A 19686-nucleotide genomic window follows, 5' to 3' on the forward strand; every position below is an offset into this window, starting at 1 on the left:
ACAAATCCAAAAATGATGTGTGTAAGCTTGCATGACATTCTGACTATGGCTACGGCTCTGACTGAAGGGTTTTAATCAATTTCCCAAACATATGTTACCGTGTATTTATTCAAGTACGTATAAAAGCTCTACTATTATACTATGTCTACTCGGAGTCGCCCAAAGATGTTTGACAAAATAGAAGCGATTTGCAAATAAATACCATATTACTTTGTCAAAGAGGCTGGGGACCATACTTTCCAAATTTTTTCAAGCGCATAGCAGGCCTTGAACTAAAGCTGAACTGCTGATATGACGAACAAACTAAAATGGTATAGCGGAATCCCGTTGTATTAAACGAATGCTGTTACGTAGCACATTGGCTTTTACTGTTACCTTGATAATTTACGTATACACCTTCATTAATTACATTCATCAGTAGCAAACAGCGATAAAATGTTTCATGCCAATTAACGGTATGAGTAAGTTCATATAAATCTTCATAAAAATTTGACCAAGAGCGTTGGGCGTTTTTGTTGGGCGTTTGTAATGCGTAGTTGCGTATGATCTGAGGGGCCACGGATATACTGGTTTCTTGTATCGAACGAATGCAATGATCTGCTAGTTAAAGACATTATTTCGGGTCGATTTAGGAAGGTTTTCATAGGTTTTTTTGGGAATATTTTCCATTACTTTTGACGGAATTCTAACGGTCCTTTCTACCGGGCGCGCGTGCGTGCGTGTGTGTGTGTGTATTACTCTGTTTTCTTATTATTATTTGATCTTATATTGCCAAGGCTCGGTTCTTTTTAGAAAGGGAAGCTATTTACTCAATTATGCATTATATCACCGTGCAGCAGTTTGCAAAAGAGATAACGAAGCCCGAGAAAATAGACCCGGTTAGTGAACTCAGATCTCCGTACTTACCTAAACGATTTTATTTGATGATAGTAATGATAAGAATAATAATTTCTATTTTCATACCGCCTTACACATGCGTTTCGATGCCGTTTACAATAAATAGTATAATGCTTGAAGTAATATATAACACTGAATACAAAAGGATTTAAAACATTAGTTTGAATAATATTGAGTAAAGGACACGTTTTAAGACAACTAACTTTACAATCAAATACGACTAACGATTAAGACGCCTAACTTTAAATATCATCGATAGTACGTATAAAATGAACACATATGGATGTAATCCATTCCATAGAACAGAGGCTGCACCTGTTTCCATAAAACAGTGTTTTTTTGAATCTTAAAATAGGGATTGTCCCCATTATTTATTTGGCTGGTAAATTGTGTTTGATTTTTCGATTGAGTGTCCCTTACAGACCCACCACACCTGCCGGGAGCGAAACAGGGGGTTTGATTTTGAAATCGGAAAGTGTTTTTGACGATACACGAGACAGGATAAACTTGTTAGCTGACTTAAATGACCGACTAGGTTGCTAGTGTCACCCTGATATAAGTTGCATATTCTATAATCATATATATCTTCAATTTCATATCGAATGGTTCATAATATTTCATATCTCTTACTATATGAAATGCTTAATAATGATAATAATAGTATTAATAATGTAATATAACTTATGAATATAGTATCAATATGTGCTTTATCGTAATCAACATGTAATGTTGCAAATGACAAACGAAGTCAGTCGATACTTGAGAATACTCAATATCAAAGTAATTAGCTCTAGTCAGTGCTCATCATTAATTAATTTACGTCTCTTAAACATGTCACTAGGTGTAAGTTTGTGAGTCCTGATGTCTACAACTTGTCTGACACCTAGTTCTCACATCATACTCATGATTCTGTATATATAAGACTATGTAAAACCAAAATAATCATTCACATTCCGGGATGCAATAAACATTGTACATATAAGGTTTAACTGCCTTGTTGTTCCTGATGGATGGAATCCTGTACCGCTGGTGTAAATGCTAGTTCCCCATCAGCCAGCCTGCTGATACAACAACCAGACGGTTACACTAGAGTTCGAAACAGCTGCCGGTCCGACTTTCGCTCAAATGACATTCTGTAAAAGATTAACTTTCATTAAAAACGACACTTACACGCAGATATCGTCAGTCTTGGAATTTTGACGCTTTTGCCGTCGAACATCAACAAAAATGCTGCAAAAAATGCTACATTCCCGCTTTCTGGCTGCGCTGTATTCATGACGTTGTCAGCATCGGTGCTGATAACTTTTTCATTAGCGAGATACGGCAATTTTTCAGCGATCTTGCAAAATCTCTCAACAGGAAATGAGCTTACCATCTTGCATAATCGCAACGAGTCGATATGGAACACAATTGACAAAACAGGTTTAGCTGATGACGTCAAGACATTTGCAGCGACCAGACTCAGTACCGGGAATTTGTTGCGTTACAAATTTCTTATAATGAAATTTGATCGTCTGATGAAATTGGAGAATATCAGTTATTTTCTATGCGCTGGAAGTTTAATCGGAGCCTATCGTCATCACGGGCCTGTTCCGTGGGATGACGATTTTGCCGGCAAAAATAAGAAAGTTGAGGGTCTACGTCTCAAGAAACCACGAAGCCGGCCGTGGAAGATTTCGTTATCAAAAACCTCTTGGCCGTTCATCGATGTCTGGCCGTATCGGATAAAACTGCCATATATAGAAGATGTGACGGCTTATCGATGGGTAAAGTACAGTTACGACCAAGTTTTTCCTTTGGTGCATGTTCCGTTTATGGATCTTTGGTTGCCAGTTCCGAAATACTGAAACAAGGCCATCGAAGTGTATTACGGAGACGTGTACAAAAAGTGTACATCTTTGCACCTTTCTCACAGAAATTGGAAAGACCATCGTGTAATAAGCATTGAGTGCAGCCGCTTGAGAAATGTTTTCCCGTTTGTGGTCCGAAACTGCGATAATGGGATAATTACGGAAACTTTGAGATGGAGAAACGTGGATTTACATGTTTGGAAATACGTCGTAGACGCGCCTGAAGTTCCTGTTGACAGGTCTATCAAGTGCGGAGGTCACCGGAAATAGATAGTGATAACATTGATAGAAAAACAAAGAACGGAAGCGTCTTTTCATTACATAGAAAATAACGGTATTTTTTATTCATTTTGTCATATTGCAATTAACCGTTATCTATTTTCTTCTGCCCGCTTGATTACTTTCTCAATATTCGACAGAAAATTTCTAAAGAAACTCACCAATTTTTTTCCGTACGGAAATGGCTGTGATGAGGGTAGACAATTTCGGTTGAGAATCTTGGTTCTTCGTCGTAAAATGTGAATTTGAGAATTGTTTCCATTAAGTTCCTGCTCGAAAACACATGTTAAAAATCTTGATTTTTGCTTATGCAACTGTATCCTTTATAAACATGTGAAATCGATTCCTTTAAATAAGTATGTCTATGGGTTAAGGTTGAAAATTTACTTTTTCTATTTGAATGCCTCATCTCACCTCTCATCAAGTTGTACGGAACATTGTTATCGGTGCGAATTGGTAAATTGATGAAGTTGCAAATTATCTAATTATGGCTGCAAAGCGATGAAAGAATTGCTGCAAAGTGGCTAAAGTTATCCTGGTATTCGTGAGTTTGTGTCATCAACAAATATCTCTTTTCACGGATGTTTACCAACAGGTTTCTGATATATGCAGCAAGCCAAATATCATCAAAATGAATCCACTTATTGATGAATTGTTTTCATTTGATATCAAGATTTAGTTTTTCTAGGGAATTATTGTCATGTTTTCATCAACCTTCACTATTTTATGTTTTGAATATTGCCCTTTGCTTGTGTAGTTGTAGTTCCATGTGAAATAAATATGTGAAATCATGGAGTCTATGGTGAAATCAATTACTAGAAATAAAAATATCTAGTGGTAAGTCCTTGAAATTACATCTCTCCTCTGCTCTGTTCAAGTTTCAAATAGGTTGTAATCTATCTTTGTGGAAAACGGATACAATTCTATTGTTGTATAAACGGGACAGCTGGATATAAAGAAGTTTCCATTACCTCTTCTGTACAGGCGCTATATTCCCATTGTCGTTGTCGAGATAATTTGTGCTCATTTTGGACATAAGTTTTGATTGGATGTGAACCGGCTCTACCCGCCCTTGGTTGAGAAAATTGATTTATGCAACATTTTTAAACAAATGAAATGCATATTTTTGCTGGTGATTCTCGATTTTTTTTTGAACGCAACAAATGAGAGCAGTGACGATGTGAAAACTAGGACCGCATATTTCTAGCGCGTGTCAAAAGGGTTCGCAAAATTGTTAAACTGTTATGAAGTAATACCAAAATCTGTTAAACCTAGATTTATTTTCCAGAGTTTTTAGGCCGTTAGTTGCAATTTATGTTCTAATTTAATTTTTCTTATATCTTTCTTGACAACTCATCTTCAACCCGATCGGGTTATAGATTTCGCTCCTTGAGGGATTGGGATTATGAATTGGGATTCGGGAGGCATTCGATCACTGTGAAGTGTGAATCCTACACTCAGTTGCCCTCGCATTGCATAGTTTGAGCGAATATCCGATATTGTTTCTCCGTTGTCTGAGATCTCAGATAGTGAAAGGTTCCTGTTCAAGAGGTTCTGTTCAAGTTCAAGTTCTGTTATATTGATTATACTAATTTGTGTATGTGGTGGCGCCACTACTTTGTTGACGGAGTAATGGTCATATGATACGTCGTCAGAAAGATGTTTTAAAAATCCTCATTTCTAAATATTTATATACCTTTCTTTTTATCTATATATGATATAAGATATCTATAAACGCTTAGAACGTCACTTTCTTTGACCGTTTATCAATTGAATTACTCAAAATGAAATTTGGTAAAGGCTTTTTTATAAAAAAAAGTCGGTGGCGTTTTTTGGGCACATTTATTTCGTGATAAGCATCGATCAGTGCACGATGGTGAATTCTACTGCGGCGCGCACGAATCGATTTTACGGTCTGGACTACGTGCACTCCGTTCGCCTGTTTTTTGACGGTTACGTATATTTGCCGGTTCTCTTGGGCGCAACACTGGGTAACCTGTTCATAGTTTTGGTATTTATCAAGTACAACCAATGGAAGAAACCGGGCGTCGTTTATATGTTTTGTCTCGCTATAACCGACGCTGTGTATTCCCTTGTCGCTGGTATTTTTACCTGGCTCGATTACGGTCTTTCGTCGCTAACCGATGCTCGATACGGAGTTGATATCTATGCTTTGAGTAATGTTAGTTGTAAGTTATCGTATTACGTTCTCTATTGGTGCTTGGGTATGTCGGCGTTTATCACGATATCTATGACAGTTGAGCGATTTTGCGCTATTCAGTTCCCGATGCAAACGTTGCGTGTCACGCCGAACATGCGGATTACGTTACTATCGGTTGCCGGTTTCGTGTTCGCGGTCCTCGAAATCAGGCAAGCTTTCTTTTTCGAGGTAGCCCCAGAATTTAATACCGCCGGGCAGAAAGTTGTCTGCACGGAAAATCGTGCGATCAACGAGGATATCATGTACTCCGTTCGTTTTCTACTGATGATTATGGGTTACTATGTTATGCCGTCGTTTCTGCTATTACTAATCAATGGTTTGATGTGTTTGGCGTTATTTCGATCGCGCTGGACGTCGGGTGGCCGTACATCGAGCTGCGGTAAAAGCAACGAAAAGAGCGTCAGTATTACATTGATGATCGTGGCTATGCTTTTCGTCCTATGTAATCTACCCATGACATCGGGGTTGCTTTATGGATATTACGTCGTCAGGAATCCGCATTTAGTTAGCTTACAAGATATGTCTCACCTCCGCGATCTGTATTGGCTGTCTTCTAACATTTCTTTCGTCAACAACGCTACTAGCTTTCCAGTTTACGTCGTTAGACTGTCGTATTTTCGCTACCATTTGTCTGAGATTTTCTGTAGCTTGTGTTTGGTTAAAACGACAACTAAAAATGTTTAAGTAACTGTTCGCCATTTCGAAGCATCGTCTTGGTTCAATCACCCATTATTGTTATGAAATATTACCAAAATCTGTTATACCTAGATTTCTTTTCCAGAGTTTTGAGGCCGTTAGTTGTAATTTATGTTCTAATTCAATTTTTCTTATATCTTTCTTGATAACTCATCTTCAACCCGATTGGATTTCGCTCCTTGAGGGATTGGGATTATGAATTGGGATTCGGGAGGCATTCGATCACTGTGAAGTGTGAATCCTACACTCAGTTGCCCTCGCATTGCATAGTTTGAGCGAATATCCGATATTGTTTCTCCGTTGTCTGAGATCTCAGATAGTGAAAGGTTCCTGTTCAAGAAGTTCTGTTCAAGTTCAAGTTCTGTTATATTGATTATACTAATTTGTGTATGTGGTGGCGCCACTACTTTGTTGACGGAGTAATGGTCATATGATACGTCGTCAGAAAGATGTTTTAAAAATCCTCATTTCTAAATATTTATATACCTTTCTTTTTATCTATATACGATATAAGATATCTATAAACGCTTAGAACGTCACATTCTTTGACCGTTTGTCAATTGAATTACTCAAAATGAAATTTGGTAAAGGCTTTTTCATAAAAAAAGTCGGTGGCGTTTTTTGGGCACATTTATTTCGTGATAAGCATCGATCAGTGCACGATGGTGAATTCTACTGCGGCGCGCACGAATCGATTTTACGGTCTGGACTACGTGCACTCCGTTCGCCTGTTTTTGACAGTTACGTATATTTGCCGATTCTTTTGGGCGGAACACTGGGTAACCTGTTCATAGTTTTGGTATTTATCAAGTACAACCAATGGAAGAAACCGGGCGTCGTTTATATGTTTTGTCTCGCTATAACCGACGCTGTGTATTCCCTTGTCGCTGGTATTTTTACCTGGCTCGATTACGGTCTTTCGTCGCTAACCGATGCTCGATACGGCGTTGATATCTATGCTTTGAGTAATGTTAGTTGTAAGTTATCGTATTACGTTCTCTATTGGTGCTTGGGTATGTCGGCGTTTATCACGATATCTATGACAGTTGAGCGATTTTGCGCTATTCAGTTCCCGATGCAAACGTTGCGTGTCACGCCGAACATGCGGATTACGTTACTATCGGTTGCCGGTTTCGTGTTCGCGGTCCTCGAAATCAGGCAAGCTTTCTTTTTCGAGGTAGCCCCAGAATTTAACACCGCCGGGCAGAAAGTTGTCTGCACGGAAAATCGTGCGATCAACGAAGATATCATGTACTCCGTTCGTTTTCTACTGATGATTATGGGTTATTATGTTATGCCGTCGTTTCTGCTATTACTAATCAATGGTTTGATGTGTTTGGCGTTATTTCGATCGCGCTGGACGTCGGGTGGCCGTACATCGGGCTCCGGTAAAAGCAACGAAAAGAGCGTCAGTATTACATTGATGATCGTAGCTATGCTTTTCGTCCTATGTAATCTACCCATGACATCGGGGTTGCTTTATGGATATTACGTCATCAGAAATCCGCATTTAGTTAGCTTACAAGATATGTCTCACCTCCGCGATCTGTATTGGCTGTCTTCAAACATTTCTTTCGTCAACAACGCTACTAGCTTTCCAGTTTACGTCGTTAGACTGTCGTATTTTCGCACTCATTTGTCTGAGATTTTCTGCAGCTTGTGTTTGGTTAAAACGACAACTAAAAATGTTTAAGTAACTGTTCGCCATTTCGAAGCATCGCCTGATTTCAACATTCAACGTTCAGTAATTCGATTGGTAAACGATTACATGGGACGGTACTCAGTGTCTCTACAAACGCTTTTAATCCCAGGTTTGGCGATGGAGTCCAGGTTCAACAATGGTTTTGGGTTCATTAGATTTACAATCGAAAAATACGGGTATTGCTTGGAGGTAGTTCCACAAGAAATCATTTTTCACACAACAAATCAGGAATCATCTTCTCTTTTTTGAGAATTAGAAGGTTGTCAATTTAGTACTTATCACTGAACCATAATTTTTGTGATACGTGACATTATTAATTTTATAAATTTTTGTAGAATGGGGGTGCTATATATGAAAAAAATCATACTCAGATGAGCGGGGTAATCGATTGTGACCACAACCTAACCGAGCTGATATCCGACGGAAACTGAATAAGAAACTATAATGAAGAGCGAAACTGAAATATATGATGGCCAATTTCTTGCATAATTTTTTCTAGCCGATTCGTGGCACAAACAAATTCTAACGATTGTTTTTAAGCCGCACAAAATCTACGTAAACACAATTAGAAATCCTTTACCTTTATTTATTAGATATACCGAATTTTCATGACAACAGATTTCACCTCACGTAGAAGAAAATGGTCGGTAAAAATCAGGTAGGCTTAAACTTTCCGATAGTTAATGTATCGCACTTGCTTCGATTGCGCCGCCGTAATTTACGCCGGTTCCAGTGGTAAAATGACGGGATTGTCTTTCTCGTTTCTACGCGGCGTAGCCTAATTCAACTATCGTCAGTAGGATGCCATGCTACTACAAAAAAATTATTCAAGATTACTGTAGCATGAGCTTCGATAAGAACTCGTTAACAAAAGTGTCGTTTCCAGTCACACTAGTTGGCAGATCGTCGATAAACAATCGCCGCAATAGACGACGCAACTGAGTCGCTTTGGTAGTACGAAAAGGTCTTAAAACCACAACGGACAGACGTTTGGTTTCAGGATAAGGATATTTTTACAAACGACTACGTTGGTGCATAAGCCCCGTTTATAAAGCTAAGTTACAAATCCCAATCTTCGGCCGGCGCGGCCGGTGTCCTCGTAGTGTTTCCCTACGTTGCGAGCCCCAGTTAGTACATCGTGGAAATGCTGAAAATGCCAACAATCACTCTTATCTATTGTGTACTCGTAATATGTTTGTTATGGCTACGGCAGTAACCACGGGGGACGTGGTGATGAAGTGCCGCGAAGACCCGCTATCGCGACCCGCTGTATATTGACACCTAGGCTTTGATCGGTTGGTCTCGATAATTAAGGGATTATATTGCGGTTACGTTTTTTTCAAGGCCGCAGACTGAATGAAAATATATTGCATATGTTTTATCGGTTTTATCCCATTTTGATGATGATGTAGGCGGTAGCTTGACATAAAAATCTTATTTTTTCAACATCATTATGATAAGAAAGGCTAGTAAACACATAGTATGTGGCATTTCTGGTGGAGTGGACAGTGCAGTTGCTGCGATGCTGCTGAAAAAGAAAGGTAGGCCTACACTACCTGTTCCCGAGGCCTAAGGCCTAACCTAGTTAGTTACCTAAAATTGTTGGTGGTAAGCTATTATAATCGGATGGGCTTATACTTGTGGTTTGCAAAAATATCTGATCCGGTTACTGACTTGGGCCTAACGAACCCTACCCTTGGGCCTGGCCTTCCTTGCCGCTGTAAGGGGCCTTGGCCTTAGTGTGAAAATGCTCATTAGCTATGATGGGACATCCTTCCTTAGCAGGGATGCGAATCTAATAGGCCTAGTGATGTCATCGCTTGACTCAGCACAAAACCTTGCCATGCTAACCCTAGTCTGAATACCAGACATTGTTACGGTCCCCTGTTTGAGGAACAACATACTATACTATACTACGCTAACCCTGGTACGCAGGTTTGCCTAGTGATAACAACTTGTGGCGTCAATCAGATTGCTCACGGAGTATAATCCCTAGGTGAAGCAAATTTCACAGATTAACTGGGCTAAAATGGACCAGTTGCTGATTGGCTAATAAGCCTAATGACATCATCTAAGCTAAGTTGTGGTACACCTTTATAAATCGGTTGGGCTTAGGCCTGTGGTTTTGACAATATCCATGGACAGGTTACTGTCTATATAGGCCTAGTTCAAATCCCTACCAGAGGGTGGAAGGGATGAATGAATGGCTGTTTGCCCACGGGCTTGTACTTCAAACTGGGGATCCAAAATCTAAGCTTAAATAACAGTAAAATCCTGGGATTAGGAACGAACAAGTCTAGTCACTGTTTGTCTGCTGGGAACTGACAACACTGAGTTTCTATTTCTAATTTACCAGCCAGGTCTCGCCAGGTTTTAAAATGTTTTAAATCAAATCTTTTAGGTCATCGTGTAACCGGTGTGTTTATGCGTAACTGGGATGGTCGAGATGAATTCGGTGTTTGTTCAGTCGATAAAGATTTAGAAGATGCGGAATATGTATGCAAGAAACTAGATATACCTCTGCACGAGGTAAATTTTGTCAAGGAGTACTGGAATGATGTTTTTTCGTAAGTTTCCAGTAACAGTTTGTAAACTTAGCTAGTCTGAAATGCTGGAGAGTTTTTAATACTGGACATACAAATATCTAATCATTATTGAAATGTTCTCCATATGCTGGAATTTTAAAGGGGCTGCATTCATTGTTAAGCGTATGACTTCGTGGCTGCTGAAGTAGCGAGGCTTTTGATCTCCGAAAATTAAAGAAATCCAAGCTTAATTTTGGTGTAATCTTCTATTTCTGGTAGGGGCAGCAGATATTTCATAAGGAGTCACTGATTTTCAGAGGGATGGACGTAAGAATGAAAGGGGTGGCCGCCCCTACAAAACCTGTTGTGGAAAACTCTGATTAAATGTTGGAGTGAAGAAATTTTCTTAATGATGTTCTTTTTCCACCCTCAGGTACATGATACGAAGCTATGAAAATGGTTACACCCCGAATCCCGATATACTTTGTAACAAGCACATTAAATTCAATGCATTTTTGGACTATTCGGTCAACCGCCTGGGAGCTGACTATGTCGCAACAGGGCATTACGCTAAAACGAGTTCTGGAGAAGATCCGCATAGATTCGACACTTCACAAGGTATAGCGCAACTTAGCAGACATGATATTTTAACATCAGTTTTGGTTACCGGTGTCTTGATGTTATTTCATTATAGGCGTAAAATTGCTGAAAGCTCAGGATCACTGGAAGGACCAGACATTCTTTTTGTCCCAGATTTCACAGATGGCATTGCAAAAAGCCGTATTTCCAATCGGTGATTTCCACAAAAATATTGTCAAAGAAATAGCCAAGCGTATTGGCTTAGAACGCATAGCTGCAAAGAAAGAGGTAAGTTATATTTTTCCTGGACATACATTGGTCTAAATTGACTGAAGCTTAAGGTTGGTCTTAGATACACGATTGCTTGTAGTGAAAACCAGCTAAAACTAGTCTTAACATTCTTTCCACAGAGTATGGGCATGTGTTTCATTGGTTCCCGGGACTTTAAGACCTTCATTGAACAGGTGAATACTTAAAATAAATTGTGTATTATGTCCTGTAATGATATCCAAGATATTGGCCTATGGTGCTCTAGCAGCTATTCTAAGCAATGGGAATATTGAGAATATTCGTAAAGTAGCCGAATCAGGTGAATGACTCATTCACCTGATGAAGTTTCTATTCATTAGAAGCGAAAGTTCGTGCGTCAAATAAATAGTTAACTTATACAATACTACTCGTCTCGTTACTTGCCATAAATCTTATACATGTTGTTTATTTGGACTAACTTTCAGTACATCCAACCAAAAACTGGCAATTTCATCAATCTTGAAACTGGTAACAAAATTGGTACCCATAAAGGTAAATATGGTTCTGGATTAGGGTTCGTATTGAGCTCATTATAGAAAATAATTACAATGGTATAATGTATTCATTTTGCTAGGAACTCATTATTTCACACTTGGGCAACGAGCAAATATATCCGGTCTGAAACATGCCATGTTTATCGCTGAAATGGACCACAAAACTCAAAATATATTTGTGGTGAGTGAATGCCAATGTCAGGTGGTATTTTGTACAAATTGGGGGTGGCGTGCATTGAAATTTAGAGGGGGTTATAGAAAGATATTCAGGGTTCATAGTGAGTGGAAAGTGCTTACTTTTGAAAAAATTTAGTAAGTGCTCATTTTAAATATCGGTTGTACTTTCGTTTCATAAAAATTTCAATAAGTGCTTGTTGACTTATTTGCTTTTGAATCAAGAGTATGGACAATTGAATTGTGAGTTATGCCAATATCTATGTCTTTATAAACATTAAGTCCATAATAGCTTGTCCTCTACTTCTATCTACTGTTCCCTTGTTGTAAGTAGACCACCAATCAAAATGTTGTGGATTAGAACAAGGGCCTCGGTCTTAAATGACAAGAAAAATGTCACCTCTACCTTCATAAAAAGCACTTACTTGTACTACTATCAAAAAGTGCTTTCCTCAGCCTTATTACTATGAACCCGTCATTATCAACTGCTATACAAATGTAGTTATTCAGCGTGACCAGAGCCATTAAGCTAATATTTGCTAATTATTTTCTAAAATTACAGGTACCCGGGACTAATCATCCGGCCTTATTCACGCAAACTTTGTTCACAAAACCGGCGCATTGGATTCATTTGCCACCACGCGATTTGTTACAGAACCAAATGTTCGATTGCGACTTTCGTTTTCAACACGTGCACCCGCTCGTCAAATGTACACTAACGCTCAGTGGCAGTAACTGTTTAATCGTGTCGTTCTCGCAACTGATGAGAGCTGTTACGCCTGGACAATTCGCCGTATTCTACAAGGATGAGGAGTGTCTTGGCAGCGCGGAGATCGTGCGCACCGGGCCATCATCGTACGTGATGAATGGATCAAAACCGATTGAAAATCCAAACGAATTCAGTTGATAATACGCCAGATTAGACAATATATTAAAATTTTAAGTATCAATAAATATTTATCATGAGCCACGAGTGAAACTTTCCTTTTATTATTCAAAGGCTTTTCAAAGGTTTGGTTTAGTTTTACTTACTGAATTTTACTCCAGTTGAAGGCTGAAAGTAAGAAGACTAGAAGGCTGAAAGGTTGCAGATTTTAGCTAATCTTACTCAGTCGTCGAGTTGAAAATGTGTGTATCACAGATGACATGACTCTTGTCGAGTTGGGGATGAATCTATCTTGTTCATTAGCCTAATGAACCCTATAATAGGGCTCATTCAATTAGCAACGTACGCACATAGTATAATATTCTCATCAGAATGCATATGGTTATGTATGCGGGGGAGGCCGTGGTTATAAATTCTCCATACGCAGTGTTATCTTTGTCATTGAGCCATTATAACCATAATATTGCATAAGTCATTAATAAAGACAACTATTTAATTACTGTCCGTAATTGCTTTCGTCTTCTAGTTTCATATGTCACCGGGAGACATTGAGGTTACGTTCACAATGGATAAATAGTTTTCTAAGGCTTTTGAGCAAATGCCTATGTTCGAGGCAAGCAAAGACATGAGGCTCATACGTACACGAAGGGATAGTTGCAAAAAGTATGATGTGCATAAGGTAGGGGGTTAAAAATCGGCAAGGGCATTTGTGCGTAAAGGTGTATGCACTAATTAAATGATCCCTTACAAGGCAACTTAGCAGGTGGATTTTTAGCCCTCCTTGAAACAGAAGTAATATATCAGCCAAAGAATACCGTACTACGAAATGGTTTTTTTTAAAGGTGAGCTATATTTACAAAATCAAGTTATATTAAGAAAATACAGAGTAGCACATCATTTTCACGCAATTGGATTTTCAATTTGGACTCCCTCTGGAATACATATGTTGTGTAAGTTTTTACATATATCATAATGTCTATGATCCCATTGACTTAAACAACGAGCAACTATCAACAGTGAGAATGAGTCACTCTGGAATATTACGTAATAATGAATACAAAATAATGCATTAATAATCATATTACTAATATCATTGATAATAATAAAGCTTTTGCTAAAATTTGGACAATCTAGTGTTTATATTAATGATAAATGTTGCCAATTATAATTATAATATACATTTGAAATATTTGACCTACGTCGCGGGACTCCACTAAAATAAAACGGAAAAATTACAAAACATTTTGAAACAATTTGTGACAAATAAATTAACATACACACACTGGAAACAACTGATTCAACTTTAAGGCAATTAAAGCCTTAGTTTTTAGGAATTTCATTGCTAACTAAGGCATAAAGCCAAGAAAACAATTTGGCCAGATCCAATAGCGTAGTTGACGGATGTTTGCGACAGTTCCCATCAGGGCCAAATTCTCAAAAGCCTATCGAATAATATACAGTGAAACTATCACCGCATTTGATCAAATCTAGGAAACATGTATGACAGCCATGTAGAATATGATCATAAACTGAATGATTTACATCGCCTATTGTACTGGTCCATAGATGCTACGTATCAAAATTGATTGACTACATACCCAATAAGTAAAATTTTTGAACAAAATACTTTGACAAGACGAGAGAACATAATGCCTGTGGCAAAAAAGACATTTTTGGAAAATTTCTGTCAAAACTAAAACAATCTAATGTTGACTGCCAGCCCATATTTTCTAAACGAAATTTCAGTTACTCGGGCACATTTCAATTGAGTACCACTGTCTCCAAAAATATATATAAACTAGTTTTTGGTTCGATCTCAAAACAATAGATGCATTGACAACTGGTTCGCCACGCGTCCATAATTTACATCTCGTGCAGGCTGGCATTAAACGCGTTGAAGTACGGTGTCCAGGAACAGCCTTGATGATCTGGTTAGCTCTACAAATGTTCCCGTCACTCTCTATACTTAGACTAAAAGTGTGTAATAATGAAGATCAAGTCAATCCAATTCATATATAATAATAATAATCATAATTGATAATAATTCAAAACGTAAATAATGGCAGCGATAAACCTCCCGCGAAGACCGAATCAAATTTTTTGTAGTTCGCTGCCGATTTTATAGCTGATCAATTTATTCCAGTCGATTTTCGTTCGAGTGATAGGAAGTTGTCGCCGCAGTGCTTTAAACGTTGTTTCGGCCATTGATTGGTAGTTCTCGTTGATTGCCGACTGAAAAACAAAAGCAACACATTCAACTGCAAACTAGGGTTGGTTAACAGGGGGATTTAAGGGGGGGGGGGTGTACCCCGAAACAGGGCATATCCTAATTACAAGGGCGTTCAGAAAGAAACTCATCAGGCAACACATAATTTATTTTTGAGAATACAAGAACAAGCTTATGAATATCACCTTTTTTAAGTATCAGTTCAATATTTATCATTTCTCCCTAAAATTTTAGGGCATTTCGACATGTGGCGAAGGCCGTGCGCACCCCCTGAATCTGCCCCTGGTTGAGATTTGACCATTATTCCATATTTCACTGAGCTGATTCAATGATCAGGGAAATTGATACAGTCTCTACACGGAATTCTTTAATACAAATGGTACAACGCGACCAACCCGGGTTCCTTATTCGAAAAAGTTCTTTTCGATTTTAACGCATCACAAATAACAAAGTGATTAACAAATCAATACCTGGTAATCGCTTTCTGCATCAGCAACAATTTTACAAATTTCTGTAGCTGCCTGAGTCTCGCTCTGAAATAAAGAAATAGTAAAATAGTATGTCAACGCAGACAGACAAACCGGCTTTATCCAGATAATCTTAGGCCAAAAAAAAGATGTCTTGTTTCTCATGATTTTGAAATCCCGCCCGCATCGGAAAAATCATCGGCAAATTAGCGATAAAAATTAAGTCCGCCCTCCCGCATCATAGCTCGAAAATAAATTTGTTTTTTATAGAAATTAAAATCCGCCCGCCCGCATTGATATAATACGCATATCGTCATCTTTTTATCATTTTATTTCTCTATGAACGTATCGAGAAAAGTTGATCGTATAAATATCATCGGCACCACACTGGTGACTCGAACCCATATCAACGCAGTCGGTTACCGTAGGCCTAAATGACAAATGCCAAGGTCGATGTGGAGCTTGATTTCTGGCGTGATTCTTATTTCGAAGCGATTTCTCTTGGTAAAATAAAAAAAACTACCTCCCGCATCTGAAGAGAATATGTCAGAGGGATATTTTTATTGATATAATAAAAATAAAAAGACACCTCCCGCATCTCCAAAAAAAATTCAAACAGTTCTTTTTATTTCTACTTTTTTTTTTTAAATACATAAAAATAAAAACCCCCGCTCTCGTCATGGTAAAAAACAAAAGTGTGATGAGAAACAAGGCATCTTTTCTTTTGGCCTTAGTGGTATCATGTAATCATAACGAATCTACCTGAAATAATGATCATTAAAATGAGATTGAATAGGTTTCAGACTCTCACTAGAGGACATCATTATCTATTCTAATTCACCACATAAGAGTGTGTCTATTCTACTAAGATATTCTCGCATGATCGATTTGGCTTGGCATCAAATCAATCAAGACATGGCGTCTATATAGCGGGATTTTTCGTTATTTTGTCATCCCTAGTTATGGATTTGATGCAGTTTTCTATCAACGATGTCCTTCGTAAACTTACCTTGATTACCAACGGCTCTTTGATGTCCTTTGAACTGACTAATTGCACGTTGCCATCTTCATAATAATGGACCTATAACGCCATAACAGAAATTGAACATTATCCATTTACAGTTACCGACGTGTAACTGCGATAGATTTTTTAAATCTTTCTGACTTAAGATTGTACCTGAATTTTAAGTAAACCTTTCAGTTCAGCAGTGCCACCAGATTTGGGGAATGTCACAGTCCACGTCGATCGCCATCGGCCATTCCTAGAAATAACAACAGCGCATAATTCACGCTCTAAGTAAATTTCACATAATTTACTCACTCGAGTTTGATTCTAATCATCCTTTTACATTTTGTGACGACGCAATTCATTCTTACCAAAAATTTTGGGGCGAAAATTGATGGCTCTCGATGCAAACGTTTAACGTTATGTTACCACCCGACGAACTACCGAACACCGCGTAGCAGCCCTGTTTGTAGTGATCCGGTACGTATTGTGATAGTGCGGAGTCTAATGCCGATCGCCAGCCCTCGGACGCGTTGTCGATATTAACCGGTTCGCAGTTAGAAGCTTCTTTACGTAGATGGTCATAACTGAATATATAAAATATATATATCAACGTTTATAATCTGTAAGACTTGCAGACGGTTCTACCAATCTCAATGTCATTAATGTTACACGTCATTAGGAAAATTTAGAAGAATGACATAAGTTATGCCAAATTCTTAGAGTTTTTAAGTATGCTGCACAGTAAGCTTCGAATCTTCGAAAACCTTATTGATAAACTATGATAAAAGAGAACTGGGCTTTGAAATTTAGTGTGGTAGTCATCAATCATTGTATAAATTAACTAATGCAATGGCTATAAATGTGTGTGAAAATATTTGCAGGGGGCCAATCGGAGGCAAACGAAACTTCAGCCAGTCAGTGAGCAGGAATTCTCATTATAGACTATCACTGATGCAGTCACAATGGACCAGTTAGTAGAGCACTACACTTGCACCTATTAAACCAGAAGTTTAAGAGTCTTGTTCGCCTCTAATAGTTCTGGTCTCCAAGGATACACGTTATTGAAGTTCATATGGTTGCCTAGATAGTTTCTAAATTGTCCGACTAAATTCCATGGCAAATAAATCAAAGTTTGAAATTCTGGGCTAAAAAAATCATGTGTGGTTTTCACGGGTATTGCTCTAGTATACATTATTCAGAATAAACATTGTTTAAGCATTAACGACGTTCAAACCTTGCAATACAGTCGCAAAGAATTTACACGTTTCGGTCTTTTTCAAAGAACGCCTCGTGTTCTATGTTTATTGCCAATGACATTGAAATATATTCAATTCAAACTGACCTGAATTTTTGCTTTGTCCTGGGGTCGAAGAAAGTCCCATCTCCCAGATCGTTGTATTGTGTTATCAACACCTGTAAAGATAGAAAAGTATTTGTTCTATGACAGCACCAAATCACCGGACTGCCAGAGTGGCGTAGGAATGTTAACACGACATGAAATTACAATTTCATTTTCAGAATACATCAAAATTACCTGTTTATCGGACCCTGGAATTTTGCATGGCACGTATTGATCCTTGTTATACTGCGCGAAAGCACTACAAATAAATAAAATTAATTTTACACTTCTTCGAAGTTATTTCTAGGGGCACATAATCTATTCGATAGCAGGATTTCATAGGACTGTCACAGAGCTCTGATACAAGCTATCAGTGTTGAATCCTTGTGAAGATATCACGACGAAGTTGCAAAGTACTGTATGACACTAGTTCTAACTAGGTATTGTCTATGGAAGAGTAGACCCTGTAATCAATATATTCAATCAGCCAATCCTTTCATGATAGAATTTTCACTTCTCTATTTTCACGCCTCTAATTTGAACATATAGCTTTTATCATTAAATCGAAGGCTTTCATTGTAACCCAACTGTATATTCCAATACGTATAGTCTAGTCATGAATTACCTGGAAGCCTCTTCTTTCAAAAGCTTGTCATTGCTAAGAAGAATTCTGACGTCATTGAATACTTCATTGAACTCGCCCGGTGGAGCGCGCAGAATAAAATCAGATGCTATCCTCACCTAAAACACAAAATGCATAAATAGGTTTCAATCAAATAAGAATACTGAAGTTAGGCCATCCTGACTATAGTAGAGCCTGTTATAACTCGGATAAACCATTCCAAATGAACTTTAATGTCCTTGGTTAGTCAGTAACCTGGGTCCAGTTCCACAGTTCCGAGTTAACATTTAACTCTTGAGTTAAATCACTGAAAATGAACTAACTTTAACTCACAACTGTGGAAAGAAATAAACAAAAACGAACAAAATGGCGGTCTTTTCTCGTCGATTTAAAGCTCAATTTTTCGAGAATATTCATCAATCCTTCTAAACAGTGTAAAATGGATATAAAAACGATGATTCATCTGGAATGCACAACTCTGTTGATTCGATTAAGACCAATTTGAGGTATGCACACCCAAAATTAAGCGAAATATCCCAAAAAGATCGTGGACAATCCAAAATAAATAGACTGGCAGCAACACTTTTTAGGAAAAAATTATTAATTTCCGGGTTATTCTAGTACCTAGCCGTTGTTCCTGGAACAAGGGGAAGCCTAAACCTACTCATTTGTCTGGTTACAAAAATCCAGCAGAATACACTTCCGGGTTTGTTTGATCTTACAACAACGTCGAGCTTTTTAAAAAGAGCAGGAATAGGATAGGAATAGAATCGAAGAAATGGGATTCTCAGAAATATCGATGATATCGAAATCAAGCTCTCAGTTGAAATGTTGAACTGTTACCTGTTCAGCTTCAGAAATTGGTTCATCGTAATCTGTCATTTTCGTGTTTCCTAGTGCGTAGACACGCCTAAATAAAGTAAGCAACCACTTTTTCAACAGTGGATGGCTCCGATATATATCCGAATCGCGATAGCCATTTACGCAATTAGGGCGGCTCCAACTGACAAAAATCAGATGCAAATCTTTATTGCGCCTTATTTGTACGAACACGCATTGGTTAAGGGTTATTAAGTAGCACGAAATAACAAAACTATAACAGCAATTAAATAGCATGCAAGACAAAGATAAGTGGGGAAGTTTAAGATAAGTGGGGAAAAAAGAAAATTAAAAGATACACGTATAAAATTCAATACTCCCGAAAAGAACGGCTCCATTTCAACCAATACATAGTTAAAATTTGATGCGAGAAAGGATAACTTTTCTCGTCGATATTTTCACCCAGCACTGGCAGTGGTTGTCTCCACCAGTGATCTCCGTCGCTCTTACGATCCTAGCGTAACCAACTGTGGTACATCAGACACTAAGATTCTTGGTGAAGTCGATATTATGAATAATCGGTGCCTACGG

At 38.2% G+C, this 19686-nt stretch overlaps 2 protein-coding genes across 2 annotated transcripts; one reads left to right on the top strand and one right to left on the bottom strand.

Annotated features, from left to right (window-relative positions):
- The first annotated feature begins 9004 nt into the window (after positions 1-9004).
- On the top strand, positions 9005-12689 carry LOC141902285 (mitochondrial tRNA-specific 2-thiouridylase 1-like). The gene is made up of 8 exons (XM_074789944.1): positions 9005-9186; positions 10047-10212; positions 10604-10788; positions 10865-11037; positions 11160-11213; positions 11484-11550; positions 11633-11733; positions 12289-12689. Exons 1-8 carry the CDS (start codon positions 9099-9101, stop codon positions 12631-12633), a joined length of 1179 nt encoding a protein of 392 aa, XP_074646045.1. The 5' UTR covers positions 9005-9098; the 3' UTR covers positions 12634-12689.
- Positions 12690-13452: 763 nt separating this feature from the next.
- Positions 13453-19216, bottom strand: LOC141901334 (F-actin-capping protein subunit alpha-like). The gene is made up of 9 exons (XM_074788516.1): positions 19120-19216; positions 18280-18395; positions 17850-17913; positions 17658-17728; positions 16684-16899; positions 16484-16568; positions 16316-16387; positions 15310-15372; positions 13453-14844 (listed from the first exon to the last, which is right to left on the bottom strand). Exons 1-9 carry the CDS (start codon positions 19156-19158, stop codon positions 14704-14706), a joined length of 867 nt encoding a protein of 288 aa, XP_074644617.1. The 5' UTR covers positions 19159-19216; the 3' UTR covers positions 13453-14703.
- Between the last annotated feature and the right edge of the window lie 470 nt (positions 19217-19686).

The sequence above is a fragment of the Tubulanus polymorphus genome, chromosome 3, assembly GCF_964204645.1.
Source record: "Tubulanus polymorphus chromosome 3, tnTubPoly1.2, whole genome shotgun sequence".
NCBI classification, from domain to species: domain Eukaryota; kingdom Metazoa; phylum Nemertea; class Palaeonemertea; order Tubulaniformes; family Tubulanidae; genus Tubulanus; species Tubulanus polymorphus.